The sequence below is a fragment of the Lepidochelys olivacea genome, assembly GCF_965140295.1.
Source record: "Lepidochelys olivacea isolate rLepOli2 genome assembly, chromosome: 7".
Lineage (NCBI taxonomy): Eukaryota > Metazoa > Chordata > Testudines > Cheloniidae > Lepidochelys > Lepidochelys olivacea.
Window position 1 is genome coordinate 77,823,561 of NC_140417.1, and position 16,115 is coordinate 77,839,675.

The 16,115-nt window shown below is 39.2% G+C and overlaps 1 protein-coding gene across 2 annotated transcripts in view; it reads left to right on the forward strand.

Moving 5' to 3' along the window:
* Positions 1–16,115, forward strand: part of CABCOCO1 (ciliary associated calcium binding coiled-coil 1) — a 64,032-nt gene that overhangs the window by 12,053 nt on the left and 35,864 nt on the right. For both annotated transcript variants that reach the window (XM_084635423.1, XM_084635424.1), the window contains exons 4-5: positions 1,886–2,030; positions 9,163–9,235. In XM_084635423.1, the coding sequence (XP_084491549.1) occupies positions 1,886–2,030; positions 9,163–9,235 (218 nt within the window). The remainder of the gene's footprint in view (positions 1–1,885; positions 2,031–9,162; positions 9,236–16,115) is intronic.

Consider the following 16,115-nt stretch of genomic DNA (forward strand, 5'->3'; position numbering starts at 1 on the left):
TATTTTCAGTTGCTTAAGACTTTGCCAAACTTTAACCATTTGGGCTGAAATTTTCCATGCCAGGTGTCTGCCTCAGGCTGATTTTTTTTTTGGAAAATTTCAGCTAAAACGCTTCCGCTATTTCTATGAGAGTGTGGAAGAATACATTGTTTTGCCCATGTTAAAATATCCTGGTGACCTTTTTTTTTTTTTTCTCTCTTTTAAGCATCTCATGCTTTGGAGCAGGGACTTGAAATTTGGGAGGAGGGTGACCTGCGTATCAGGGATGTGTCTTTCTCTGTCCTTGTGAAAATCTGCCCAAATTTGGTGAAGTTATAAGCTTTTGGGGAAAAAAATCACTATTTACATATGCTTAGTAGATTTTTTTTTTTTTAGATTTTAGCATTTAACTCACTGAAGATTTTGTCTCTACTGAGCATGCTCCATCCTGGGACTGAGCAGAACTTTCCCTGCAGTCGCTGTTCTGCTACGAGCTATGCTGGGTTCAGACATCTTGTCTGAGAACAAGGGAGTCTGTCTCCTGTGATCTCAGTATTCCTACCCCCCCCGCCCCCCTTGAATGAGCATGGAGAAGAAAGCTGCCTTTTCATATGCAATGGGGACATGAGCTGGACCTGGGAGAGAAGATTGGGAGACTAGAACTGGAAACTGGTTGGAGGGGTAAGGGAACTAGAACTGGAAGTTGGGGTGGAGGGTGAGATTGAGACTGGTTAGCCGGGAGACAAGTATTGGAAGCTAGTGGGAAGACTGGGACTCACTGTGCAAGGAGACTGGGACTGAGAACCAGTGTGGGAAGGTGGGAGGAGAGAACTGTAACTGATAGGACAAAGAGACTGGGGCAAAGAGGTGAGTGGGGAGGTGAACTCTAAGAGAGAATGAGAAGCTGGAGGAGAGAGATTGGCATGTGGGTTTAAGTTTAAGCGTGTGCTGAATTCCTATTGAAGTCAGTGAGCACTTCGGCATGTCTTTAATGTTCATCTTGTGCTAAAATGGTTTGCTGCATGTGGTTGGACTTAAGCAAGTGCTTAAAGTTAAGCACATCCATAAATAAATGCTGAAACAGGGCCTGAGGCAGCATAAGTAATACTACTTTGGATTAGTCATCTGTTAGTTGTGCCTCAGTTGGAAGAGTGCTAATTCAAAGAAGGGCTAGTCTCAGACTGCAATCTAGCTTGAAGATTGAAGGCTGTAGAAAATACAGCCATGGACAGCATTTGGTGCCCAGATTTGATCCCTTCAGATCCCTGAGCACCTTCAACTGCTACTGAAGTCAGTAGGAGTTTATGGTGCCTAGCACCTCGTAGGAGTGCGCAGGGCCTCCAGTTCGCTTCCAGGTGTGACTTCTGTCCCTTCTTCATGTGTTGCTCTAACCCCACAACTTCACTCCTTTTTTGCTTTACTTCTAGGGGACTCCCCATTTGTTGGCATTCCCAATTCTATTATTCAGTCTTCCCACTTCCTGTGGCTTCTTTCCTGTGCACACCGTATTTTGTGTATCTAAGATTACTCTCCTCTCTTCCCACCATGGTTATTCTTTGATACCTCTGTGTTCAGCATCTGAAATAGAATCTGTCCCTGATTCTCTGTTCATGTAATTATGATGTCAATATCTGAGTAAATAAGCTATCAACTAAGTAGTTTGTGTGTGATCTACTTTTGTCCCTACAGGACAAAGTGACCATCGATGGTGTTGTGAGGGAATGTTAAGACTACTGGATTTTTTTAAGAATAATGGAAATAAGCAATAAAATTTGTCCAATTTTTAAAAAAATATTCTACATGGCCTCAAATGGAACTTTTCAAACATTAAAAAAGTCTCTCAGTACTGTGCCAAGAAAACATCTGTCACATCTATGTTTAGTTTTTGTTCTGGATTGAATTGCAGCCAAACACATGACCCTTGAAGACAACATAAAAGAGCTTGGGAGAGCAATGGCTGGAATAGGGGAGTCTCATTCAGAAAAAAGTGGTGGCTTGGATTTCTTCAGTGTTGATCAAGCCAAGGCTATAATCAATTACTTGAAGATCAGGTATACTTTTTTTCCAATATCAGTTATGTTTATATTCTAATAATTCAGCACTGTAAAGTATCTGCCAATAAAAAGAGAGAGTTATTTAGTTTAACATGATCAAACTTTGCCAAAAACTCCTGAACATTACACTAACACCCCCTCCTTCCCCACCCCGAAAAAAACAACAACCCAACAACCCAACACCATTTACTTAAATAACAAGGCTCTGGCCTCAAATGATACAACCCAATGACTTCAAAGTTTAGACTAACACTCTATCCTATTTCATGGTCTTGATGGTGAAGATTCTCTATGCTTCAACTGGGCAACAGCAAGTTATTCCTCCCCCTCCCCCCCGTTTTTTTGTGGTGAGGAATGGAGAGAGGAGGGAAAGGGTAGAGCATTATCTTAATGATTCAGTTATAAATGGCATAGTTTTAGGCCTTAGTCCAGCAAAGCACTAGATCATGTATGTAAGTTCAAACCAGTGAGTAGTCCGATTGATTTCAGTGGGATTACTCACATGGTTAAAGTTATGTACTTGAGTACTGTACTGGCTCAAGGCCATAATGAATAAATACTACTCATGAACATTATTTGAGAGACAAGGTGGGTGAGGTAATATCTTTTATTGGAGCAACTTCTTTTGGTAAAAGATAAGCTTTGAGCTACAAAGAGCTCTTCTTCAGGTGACTTTCATCTGTCTGATCTTAAGAAGAGCTTTGTGTAACTTGAAAGCTTCTCTATCTCACCAGCAGAAGTTTGTCCAATACAAAATATTGCCTCACCCATCTTGTCTCTCAATATCCTGCGACCAGCACAACTATAACAATACTGCAAACATGACAATTATTTGAATTTTGAACATAGATTACGTTCAAAGCCAATTTGGGATGGTCTCATGAATGGAATAGGAAATCCATGTTTTATGTACAACGCTGTTCTAAAAATCATTAGTGTGTTGCTTTTACTAGGCAGCCTGTACCACAATACAAAAGAGGTCCATCACCAGCTTGCAAACTACTGCTGTTGTAAGCACAAAAAGAGATGTGGCTGCAAACAAGCAGCAGTATGTATTTTTTAAATGTAACAAATGTAAGGCTGGATAGTGGCTCATCCTGCATACCAGTGCAAGGGAGTAAGGGGATGTAAGACACTCTTTACCCCAGTATACCATGCCATTTGTTTCCATCACATGGCAGGTGGCATGCTTCACAGAGCCACTGTATCCCTTGCTTTTGCAGGTGGGCAAAAAGGGATGAGAGGTAGTGAAGAATACCTCCAGCACATTGAGGAGCATACATCGTACTAGGTATACACCTGTGCAGCACACACTGTCTTGAGCAGTGGGGAGATGAGGTGGGGGATTCTGAAAATCTCACTCCCACAGTGCTCGAGGCACAGTGCAAAAATGAACTGCCTCTAGCCCTAAAGTAAAAGTTGTCGTGGTATTTATGAGTGTCATCTTAACTTTTTATCTTTTTTTCCTTCTAAAACTTTCATATGTTTTTATGGAACAAAGGTTCTTTCATTGAAAGACCACAGTGCTCTTGGGTAACTATGTATTTAGACTGATCAGATCCATGTAGTTTGTAGTGTTTTGACCTATGAGACCATAGACCTAGTCTTACTTCTATTGAAATCTTAACTTCAGTGGGTGTAGGATCAGACCCTATAACTTTCCCAGTGGAATGTTAATCCAGCTAACAACTAATCTGGGTGTTAATCAAGGGTATGCATGAATATTAAAAATCCTTTCCAAATTGCTGAGCAAAATATATATACACATACACTAAAGTACACCATATATAAAAGCCATTATTTCAGCCGCTTTCATATTTTTTAACAAATAAAAAATAAATCGGTATATTTAAGCTTTGAAGTCATTTTCAAATTATACAAATACAAAAATAACTAATTTTTGTTACATTTTTAATTAATGTATTTTCCCATCTTCCTTTTACTTGTTTAATTTTTAAATGATAGGTCTGTTGCTCTTAAAGTGAATATGCTATGTTTCAGTTCAGATCAAATTTTTACAGTTGAGTTATGAACCCCTGAGATGTATAAAGGAAATAGGAATGAATGCTTAACTATATTGGCACAAACTGTTCAGCAGCTTTCAGGTTTAGTGAAAGATGACAGTTATCCTCTTTTTTTGTTTTGTTTCCCTTCGCAAATACACATCAACTTATCTCTTGCCAGTTTCTTTCAGGAAACAGTTGATCTAGGAAAATGTCAGTCTTAATCACCTTCACTTGCTTACATGACATCATAAAAGGTCCGATTCTTTAAATAGTTACAAGAGTAAAATTAATTATGTGTGCAATTGTTAATAGCATTGGTCACCAAAAAAATCACCATCGGTAACAACAGAAACAAAGAGCAAGCACATTAAATTTATATATCTTAGAAGAAAGAGAATTTTTGTCCTTAACATAGGATTATGGGTGCTAGGTTAAAAATAGTTCCATTAAAGAATGAATTCAGAACTTCCAAAATCATCATCATGATGAATAAATAAAATGTGATATACATAAGACACAATCCACTACAATATACCATGAAATATTTTGTGGGTATAAAGAGAGGATTTGATTGTTCAGCACTGTCAGTCTGGCTCCTTTCTGGGCCTTTTCAGTAAATACATAAAATGGTCTAAAACTAATGGCTAATAAGACAAACAAGGTATTTGACTTATTAGTAACATGTCTTTTGGCATTTACAAATGATCCACACTAAAATGTTACCAAAAATGGCAAAGGAGGTTGGGAGGGTCAGAGTCATATGAAGGTCAAAATTACCTAAATTAGTTCCAGATAAATTATGAGGCCTGTGTAAACACAGGCTTATATCTCACTACCAGGACATGGCAGGAATCAGAGCTGAAGTATTGCAGACAAAATGTACTGTAAATGGAATGGCAGATACTGTAGAACAAATTAGTTGTCTGTGTAATCTGTGTCTGGTGAAGAAAATTTGGAGTTTGACGCAGCTGAATTTCTTGTTTTGTTTTGTAATCTCAGTTGTCAACAAATTAAATTGAGTGGCTGAAATAGTTACATTCTGCAGTTACATTTTGTGGAGCCTGCTCAGTAAATACATTTAAGTCGCCACCATAAAGTTGCCCACAGAACTTGAGAATTCATCTACTTACATGCACAAAATTGTTTGCGCACACATAAACATACATTTGAAAGTTGTGCAAATGCATTCGGGCAAGTCTGTAGGAAAATTATTATTATTACCCAAAAGGCACAGGCAAAACACCTCTGTGCCCTCCTGATTCTGGGCAGTTCCCAGGTCTGGAGAGGCCACCAGCATAACTTGGACTGCCTTGGGATCTTGTCTAATTACAGCAGCTGATCTGGGCTGCTCTATGGGCTGCAGCACTGCTTAGAATCATAGAACCATAGAATATCAGGGTTGGAAGCGACCTCAGGAGGTCATCTAGTCCAACCCCCTGCTCAAAGCAGGACCAATCACCAACTAAATCATCCCAGCCAGAGCTTTGTCAGGCTGGGCCTTAAAAACCTCAAAGGAAGGAGATTCCACCACCTCCCTAGGTAATGTATTCCAGTGCTTCACCACCTTCCTTGTGAAAAAGATTTTCCTAATATCCAACCTAAACCTCACCCACTGCAACTTGAGACCATTACTCCTTGTTCTGTCATCTGCTACCACTGAGAACAGTCTAGATTCATCCTCTTTGGAACCCCCTTTCAGGTAGTTGAAAGCAGCTATCAAATCCCCCCTCATTCTTCTCTTGTGACCCTCAGTGCTATGGCTTCACCCCTGACCTTCCCGTATGCCTGAACTCATGAGTGGGTCCTGGGGAAGCAACTTTTATGGCTGGCTGTCTTGCTCGGTTCCTGCAGTGGGAGAATTTTGCAGATTAAATGCTAACTGTGTTTCTGGCATTTCCAATGCCTTACTATTGCATGCCTGTGGAGAGGAACAAGAATTCTCTGCTCTCTAGAATTCTGTGAAAGAATACTTAAGCAAGATTAAACATTTTTCCTTCTAAACTAGTTACAATAAATTCTTCCATATTACTAAGAATTGTTTGTAAAATTTTTGTGGTGTTAACATTGGGAATTTCTGCTTTTCACCTGTCAGCTGTTTCTGTATTGAGAGATAGGATTGCTTCTGGTGATTTTTTTTTTCGGGGGGGGGGAGAGAAGTAGGGGGTCCTTTAACAATCTGGTCCGGAGAATTGTATTATTGAAGGCAATGTATTTTTTCAGACATTTGCTATACTATACATGTATATCTTGTATAACATAGGGGAGAAGACTGAGCCCTGTGGGTCTCTGCATGTGAGTGTTTAGGAGGTGAAGTGCCTTCTGTGAATAAAGACCCAGCCATTTCAAGGTGTTTCCGTTTACAACTGCAGTTTCTTGGAGCCAGGACAGGAGTGTTTGGTGATCAGTGATGCCTAATGCTGCAGGTGTGATCCAACAGGATGAGTCTGAGTGTACACCCCTTGTCTATGGACAGGAGGGTGGCTATCCATCAGCACAAATGCTCTCTCAATACCATTGCCTTGGCCTAAAGCCTGAGTGAGAGAACACTAAGCTATTAACAATTGAAACGTGGCCTTAAGAGACTGTCTTTGCTAACTTCTTCATTCCTGGCTTGGGAATGGAGTGGGAGGTTGAGATGCTGGGTAGTAATTTGTGCTCTACACAAAGTGATAGCTTCCTTAGTATTGGTTAGACAATTGCATTTTTAAGGAAGGGTGGTAGAGTTCCTGTTGACAATCTGTAAGTAAAGTTCCCGAGTGTTATCAACTCTTCCTTACAAACCAGGAAGGGCTGGAGTCAGAGTCACAGATAATTTATCTGATTGCTGTCTTTGCTTCCATGAGTACTACTTGTGTGAATGGGATGAACTCTTGGAAGAGAGGGTGTTGTGTTTTTGGCCTGCACTGAAGTTGACTTCTACTTTTGCTTGAACTTGCTGTGAAGTCATAATTCTGTGTTTGCCATCAGTGTGTCACAGTATTGTGAGGGATGTCAGAAATTACAGTATTACAACTTCACAGGAACAAGTACTGTAGATGAAAACATATGGAGTTATTTTTGTGGTAATATTCAAAACTCCAGTGTCAATCCCTGGTCTCTGGGAGTATGTCATCTGAATTAAAATTATTGATATACTGTGTTCTCCATTTGTTTGGGGAAAACAAACCTAAACAAAGAGGTAACAATGAAATGTACCATTTCTTGTACTCTGCCACACAAGAAAAAAACCCCTAACTTATTTTTTACCAAGTTTTTCCTACTGTATGTATAGCGTAAATATAAGGTAAATTTTAATCTGGAAAAAATATTTATTTTGGAGTTTAAAATGCAATTCTAAGATGAAAAGTGACTTGTAAAAAGGAAAGGAGTACTTGTGGCACCTTAGAGACTAACAAATTTATTTGAGCATAAGCTTTCGTGAGCTTCAGCTCACTTCATCGGATGCATTCAGTGGAAAATACAATGGGGAGATTTGTACACATAGAGAACATGAAACCATGGGTGTTACCATACACACTGTAAGAAGAGTGATCAGGTAAGGTGAGCTATTACCAGCAGGAGAGTGGGTTGGGGGGATGGAGAAAAAACCTTTTGTAGTGATAATCAAGGTGGGCCATTTTCAGCAGTTGACAAGAACATCTGAGGAACAGTGGGGGTGGGGGGGAATAAACATGGGGAAATAGTTGTACTTTGTGTAATGACCCATCCACTCCCAGTCTTTATTCAAGCCAAAGTTAATTGTATCCTGTTTGCAATTGCAGGATCACTCCAATTCAGCAGTCTCTTGTTGAGGTCTGTTTTTGAAGTTTTTTTTGTTGAAGAATTGCAACTTTTAGGTCTCTAATCGAGTGACCAAAGAGATTGAAGTGTTCTCCGACTGGTTTGTGAATGTTATAATTCTTGACGTCTGATTTGTGTCTACTTATTCTTTTACGTAGAGACTGTCCAGTTTGACCAATGTACATGGCAAAGGGGCATTGCTGGCACATGATGGCATATATCACATTGGTAGATGTGCAGGTGAACGAGCCTCTGATAGTGTGGCTGATGTGATTAGGTCCTATGATGGTGTCCCCTGAATAGATATGTGGACACAGTTGGCAACGGGCTTTGTTGTAAGGATAGGTTCCTGGGTTAGTGGTTCTGTTGTGTGGTGTGTAGTTGCTGGTGAGTATTTGCTTCAGGTTGGGGGGCTGTCTGTAAGCAAGGACTGGCCTGTCTCCCAAGATCTGTGAGAGTGATGGGTCGTCCTTCAGGATAGGTTGTAGATCTTTGATGATGCGTTGGAGAGGTTTTAGTTGGGGGCTGAAGGTGATGGATAGTGATTTTCTGTTATTCCTCAGATGTTCTTGTCAACTGCTGGAAGTGGCCCACCTTGATTAGCACTACAAAAGGTGGGTTTTTTTTTTCTCTCCTGCTGGTAATAGCTCACCTTACCTGATCACTCTCGTTACAGTGTGTATGGTAACACCCATTGTTTCATGTTCTCTGTGGATATACATCTCCCCACTGTATTTTTCACTGAATGCATCCGATGAAGTGAGCTGTAGCTCATGAAAGCTTATGCTCAAATAAATTTGTTAATCTCTAAGGTGCCACAAGTACTCCTTTTCTTTCTGTGGATACAGACTAACACGGCTGCTACTCTGAAACCTATGTAAAAAGGGCTTCATTTGCTTCTATCTTTGTTGTGTCTCAAGTTTTCCAGTTCAGTCTTTCTTGGTATACTACCAGCCTGGGATCTGAAAGTCGAGTTAGGTGCATTTTCTACTCCCATACCATCACCAATAATAAAGATCCTGCAGGTCAAATTATGCCCTTGTAACAATTAACTTCTGAGTTATTTTTCAGAGCAGAATATTAAGCCCCAAAACTCAATTTCACAATGGTAGGGCTGATATCTCAATTGTCATATTGAGTTTATTATAACTGATATGAATCTTGTAATACCTGCAATGGCTTACACATTGTAGCTAGAATTAGAGCTCAACAAGTGTCTCTTCTTATTAGTGCTGAGGTATCTTGACCTAGGGAATAAGTCTTAGGGTAACAAATATGTTTAGAATACTTCCTTTCTAAAGATTTGTGGCTGTGCTGAAGCTACGTTTTCTTTTCTTTTTCAGTTTATTTCAACACTATAAACTATATGAATATCTTTTCCACAATCCCAGGGAAGAACTTGTAATAGGCGATGAGGTAAGTAATCTATATGAATAGAACTGATTAAGCAGAATTATTTAATGCATGCCCTGTGACATCTGTTTTATAAAGCTCAAAGCAACTTTGTCAAAATTGCTGATGTGCTAACAATACAGAATAGCAGATTAAAGAATAAAAGTTAGATGCAAAGATATATGTCTCCAAAATGAGTTATGGGTTTAGAAAAATGTGGTTTTCTTGGTTACAATGTTAAATCTGTTGAGTTAAAAATATCTTCAAGTACAGTTTTCAGAGTAACAGCCGTGTTAGTCTGTATTCTCAAAAAGAAAAGGAGTACTTGTGGCACCTTAGAGACTAACCAATTTATTTGAGCATAAGCTTTCGTGAGCTACAGCTCACTTCATCGGATGCATACTGTGGAAAGTGTAGAAGATCTTTTTATACACACACAGCATGAAAAAATACCTCCCCCCACCCCACTCTCCTGCTGGTAATAGCTTATCTAAAGTGACCACTCTCCTTACAATGTGTATGATAATCAAGGTGGGCCATTTCCAGCACAAATCCAGGGTTTAACAAGAATGTCAACAATTTCCATCCCACCATCAGCCTCAGCCTGGTCCAGTCCACACAAGAGATCCCCTTCCTGGACACTACAGTGCAAATAACTGCTGAATTGGAATTCATTTGCAAATTGGATACAATTAGCTTAGGCTTGAATAGAGACTGGGAGTAGCTAAGTCATTATGCAAGGTAACCTATTTCCCCTTGTTTTTTCCTTACCCCGCCCCCCCCCCCCCGACGTTCTTGTTAAACCCTGGATTTGTGCTGGAAATGGCCCACCTTGATTATCATACACATTGTAAGGAGAGTGATCACTTTAGATAAGCTATTACCAGCAGGAGAGTGGGGTGGGGGGAGGTATTTTTTCATGCTTTGTGTGTATAAAAAGATCTTCTACACTTTCCACAGTATGCATCCGATGAAGTGAGCTGTAGCTCACGAAAGCTTATGCTCAAATAAATTGGTTAGTCTCTAAGGTGCCACAAGTACTCCTTTTCTTTTCATGTACAGTATTTATAATAATGATCTTCAGGATTTTAATTAGAGAATGCATGACTCCACTTTAAAATCAGTACTCAAATCAGAAAAGGTTACGTGCAGTAACTCCACAATGACCACAGTTCTAGAATACCTAGGCCCATTATTTTTAATGGCAGCTGTCAACAGATAATTATATTGATTGTATAGGAACATTTTAATTAGACATGCAAGACTTCTAAGGCACTCAGGTAACAATGGGTAATTGTGTTGATAATCTTTGTCACATATATCTTAATTTTTATGCGTGTGCACGGATACGTTGATCAAAAATGCATTGACTCAAGATTTAGCCTTTAATCAAATGTTCAGGTTCATCTGTTTTTCTGCTTGACTCTACTAATTGAGGATATATTTCACAATAGATTGAAAAGGTTTTATGCTTTTACTTTATGAGAGGAGGCAATCAGTTGTTTTGCTAAAAAAAAGGGTTGAATTTTAGCTTATAAATATTAATGGAAATAAATTAAAGGGAAAAAAATATTCAGTATTTTTCCTTTACGCTTGAAGCTGGCAGTTTGTGTTTATAAATGGTACTATCCAGTTTCTTCCATGTTTCTTCTGACTGGCTTAATAAAACATATGAAAGGTTTGTTTCTTGAAGCAGTCATTAGCATTTTAGAAAATACTACATTTTACCTGTAACAATGCAGCAGGGCATGTTATCATTCATTGATTGAGGTGAATCCTGGCTCCACTGAAGTCACGGCAAAACTCCCATTAACTTCAATAGAATCAGGATTTCACCCTCAGTCTTTATGTTGTTTTATTTTTTCAGTGTTAGCTAATCAGATGAATGGTTGGCTAACACTTGCATACTGGCAAAATTATTTTTAAAAAGTGAAGCTTCAGTTAAGAAATCGTTTCACCCATACATTTTGTAATTTATGAGGTATATTACATTTTTAGTGTATTATAAATTAATTGAAAATCTTTTAAAATTGTTTTTATGTAAAGCTCATTTCTGAATGGCTAAAATCAATTATCTGAGTCAGAATGCAGCTTTTCAGTAATGGAACAGTAAATAAATGTCAACTAAACCAATGTCTACCAGCCAAAATGACACCATCTTCCTTATTAATCATTTGGTGCACTAGGGATGAAAACACTGGAAAAGAACACTGTCATGAATGAATGTCACCCAATTTGCCCTGGCATTTATCTAGCATCAGGACACACTTATCCTGTGACATTCAAATCCCTCCTTAAAATAAACTTATGATTTGAAACATTCCAGTGGTGATCCTCCATAGCAACAAATCTAATTTACAAAAATTCCACCACAATAAAAATTTGCACCAGTTTTGAACTTGGAACTTCCTCCAATCATCTGGTGTATTATGCACCTGCCTGTCTGTCTCTTTTAGATGGTAAGGCCCTGTTGCAGTACTTATCTGATCTTCTTTGTATTGTACAGCTCCGACCACACTTCAGTGCTTAATAAATACTGATAGTTATATATTGTTTTCTTTGCTTTCTTACACTCACTCTAATAAGCTATAATTTAAAGCTTTCCAGATATTCAATAAAGTAATTTTCTCTAAAAGCAAATATCTAAGATTTTGCATGCACATTCCCTGTGATGGGAATCAGACCCATTATATGACTGAAAGTCTCTGCTTTCAACAAGATTTCATTTCCAGATTTTATCTGGCAAGCAAAGCATTACCTAGTGCCCCATGTCCCTGCAGTCCCTTAAACAACCAACTGGGCTGTCTGCCTACATTAATATTGCCAACAGGCACAGTCATGCCTCAAGCCTATTGGGCTCTAACAATAAGAGCCCCACTCAAAGCTCATCCCCCGTATAAGGCGTACAAGCCCTCCTGATGGAGGTGCCCCGTAATGAGCTCTGTCTCCAGCAATGCTAGTCTGAACTTGAGTTTAGTATTTGGGGCTAAAACAATTTCCTTACTGAAGAGTTGTGACAAATGTGGAAGAGGGCAAGCAGTCTGAAGCTCTCCCATCCACATAAGTGTTCTCTCCAAAATGGGGGAATCACTAAAACATATGCACCGCTACCCTCAACTGGATAGAATCAGGTGGTCTCAGTTTTGTTTTATAAGCCCTCTGCTGCTAGCAGCTGATGGAAGAGTCTCTTCTTTTGGAGCTAGAGGATCTAGATTCTGTCTTTGGAGCTGCTGCGAGGTTCTGAATGGCAATGGTGTGCACAATGCTGATAACCATGACACGGCTAGGGGCATATGAATTAGTTACCGTTATCCCCATTTTACAAATGTAGAAACTGAGATAAATCAGTTAAGTGACTTGCTTCACATCACACACCATGTCAGAGTTGGGAACAGTACCTATATTGCCTGACTAAAAGTCTTGTGTTCTAACCCCAACACATGCTTCCTCAAAAGAGACATCATTACAACAGATCAGAACTGTGAGAATTTTATAACAGAGATCCTTTTAGGGAAATTGGACTAATGAAGTTTATTTTTCTCTAATGTAAACAACTGTACAGTATTCTCGATCAGATTGCTTTTCTGATCTTTCACTGCAGTTATTGCTAAATGACCATGTTACTACTTGTGTAGAACCCATCAAGCTAGAAATGGAAAATGAATCAAGGTGGTTAGATTATTCATACATTATCACTGGTCATGCCAATTAACAGAATTTCAGTTACATAAATACAACTCATAATCAGTGGTCCCACATGGTCCGACTAATATTATAATATAATATAATTATAATATACTGTAGTTTTATAAAAAACTACACTTTAACTCTTTAAAGGGCAGACTACATTTGGTGGTTTGTTTTAAAAAACACTGATTATAATATGTTTTTGTTCTATATTTTCACTTCAGCTAAAGTATTTTGAATAATATTGGCTGAGATGCTTATGTTGCATAGGAATAAAAGGTCAAAACTGAAAAACGAATGGTATGTTTGGTAAGGTAATAAAACACACAGCATGCATCTAACCACATTTGGTGACTTTAAACTTGCCTGTCCAGTTGTCAACCCCATTACTTCTCCTTCACTCCAGCTCTACAAGGACTGAAAAATTGGATATACATGTATATCTTTTGATAAACATGACAGTACAAGAATTACAGAGGGATATAAACGTACGGGATAGTTGTGTAAATCCCTTCCATTTTTGTTTTTAACAAGTATATGGATGTTCCCCTTAAAAACAGTATTCTTGTTGTAAGGTACCTTCCCCTTTTGGGTATAGAAAGAGGCTCTAATAAGAAAATGGGTCAAATCCTTGGCTGAGGAAAATCAGCATAGCTCCATTGATGTCAACAAACTCAAAATGACAGCACTATGAATTTTCTGGACTTGATATTTAAAAGATTTCGACATGTAAATATGAGTTTAATTTGTGTGTACAATTGCTGCATAAATTCTTTGCAAAGTAGTTTCCCAGTGCTGCAGTGAGAACTTATGGTGCAGATTGTTGTGCCCTACAGAGCTCATTGCAGTATCAGAGCCTAGGTGTGCAAATACAAAACTTACACTCTGAACTAACCTACCACCTTTAACTTCAAGATTTTCATTGTTATTGTTTTCCCCGTACCAAGTCCAGAGATTTCACTATCTAGTTTGTGATTTAATGTACTTATATTAGACTGCAAATTCAGAGAGAGCAAGTGGGGTATCAGACTAAATTTTGATGTACAGGGATTCTGTGGAACAGTTCCCATTAACACATGTCAAATCTCATAAAGATTTAAATTGTTAATACATGAATTGCATAGAAGTTTTTATTATTTTCTATTTCGGTCTTCAGTTAATTTATTTTACTTCGATAGGATGATATATTACAGAATGTCTTGTAATATTTTTCCACAACATTTACAAATTGTACTTTACACAGTACATGTTTTTGCTGGTCTCGGTACTGTATATTTGGATGGAATGAGTCTAAAGTCTTTTGGATGATGTCTGTTTTGAAACATTTCCGAATAAAAATAATGTGGTTGGTAAATCTAGTTTTATTCCTAGCTGCTCTAGCCAGCATGATGGAGTAATCTGCTATTTTATGGTCCAGATGACTAGCTAAGTTTCACTTCTTGAAGTAATACTATACGATATCATTTTCTTTAAAGATGTCATAGTGGATCAGGTTGCAATAACAATATTTAAAATTAAATTTAATGGCAGTGCACATTTAATATTATAGCAGTTGCTAGATATCACCCAGTACAGTTAGAGTTTCAGAACAATTTCCATGATAATGTCCTTTTTCTGTGCGTTTGTAACTTGCAGAAACATTAAGCTTCTGGAGCTGAATTTATCTAAGGTTGCTCTCTACCCAAATGTGATTTTTTTTTTAAAAGTTTGAACAGTATCTTTTCTATGTTTGAGTTTGGGGACAAAGAAGGGGAATATACTATTTATATTGTAAAAACTTCTACTACAAATTTTTTAGACAAGGGTACTCTAAAGGAGCTGAAGTATGAAACTCGATATTGACATAATCATCATAGAACTGGTGCCTCTTGGTTGGGATGAAAAATGGTTTTGATTAATGAATTCTGATATTTTGAACTGAAGAGTTGCACACATTTACATGCTAAACCTGTATATTAGACAATTTCCTTAAGCATATGGAACATGTCTGCACTTCCCCACAGTTGGGAGTGCTGGACTTTGAATAGCAGTGCACACCAAAGTGTTGCACTCTAACTCCCCTGCATGGATGCTGTGGGTGTGAATGAAAGGGTTCCTAGTTTTCATTAATGTAGTCCCCTCCAAACAGGACTACATCAGTGTGCAGTAGGAACCTTTAAGTTTGCACCATCAGTATCCACACAGGGGAGTTACAGCACAGCACTTGGAAACAGACTGTTATTCACACCTCCATAGTCTGAACCAACCAGACAGCGTTGACCTGCCCTTAGGCTCACACTTAATCACACAGTGATTAGCTAGTTAAGTGCACACTTTTCAAAGCTTGCTGTCTTTCTTTAAATGTTCATGTTTTTACTTGGCTTTGTTTTGTAGGTATCACTTTAGCCAAAACATCAAAGCAGATTGAAGAAAGTACATTCAGTAGTTTTACTGTACTACTATGATTGTTTAAAACTAGGGAGCACACTTTGTAGCTTGTGTAAGCGGAGCTTATTGTACGTTCTGCGTGTCCTTGCATTCCTCCATTCTCCACCACAGACACCCTGTTTGCAACCCCCTGTTTTAAGTACTCCCTGCAACTCCAGTTAACCTCCTCTCTGCTAGGGTCTCTGTGTGCCCCCCATCCAGGGTCTCACGTATCAGGGTCTCCTCTTCTCCCCATACCAGCAGCTCTGGATACACACTCATCCCACCTTTCCCCAAGCCCTCCATTCCCTTCCATGGCAGGATCTGTGTGTGCTCCTCTACTCCTCTTCCCTCCCGGGTAGGGGCTCTGTGTGCCTCCCCGTTCCCTGTTACCAGGTTGCTCCAGTCTCCCCTCACGAGGAGGTTATATGTTCCCCCTCCATCATGGCAGGGGATCTGTATGCATCCCATTCCTCTTTTCCCCAACCTTCCCTCCTTCTTCCCATATCAGGATATCCCAATCTCTCCCCCAGACAGAGGTACGGTGTGCCCCACATTCCCTCCTTCCCTGCCATGCCAGGGGTTCTGTGTTCCCATCTGCCTCCATCACTATGGTCTCCATTCTGTCTCCCATACAAAGGGTTCTTTGTGCCCCCTTCCCCCTATTCCAGGGTTTCCCATTCTCTCTCACCCCCATGCTGGGGTGTGCACACACCCCTTTTCCCCTTCTCACCATTTCCTCTTCTCTGCCCCCTCCCCCCATTATTATTTTTTCTGTCTGAGAGAGAAATCATTCCATGTGTCAGCATGT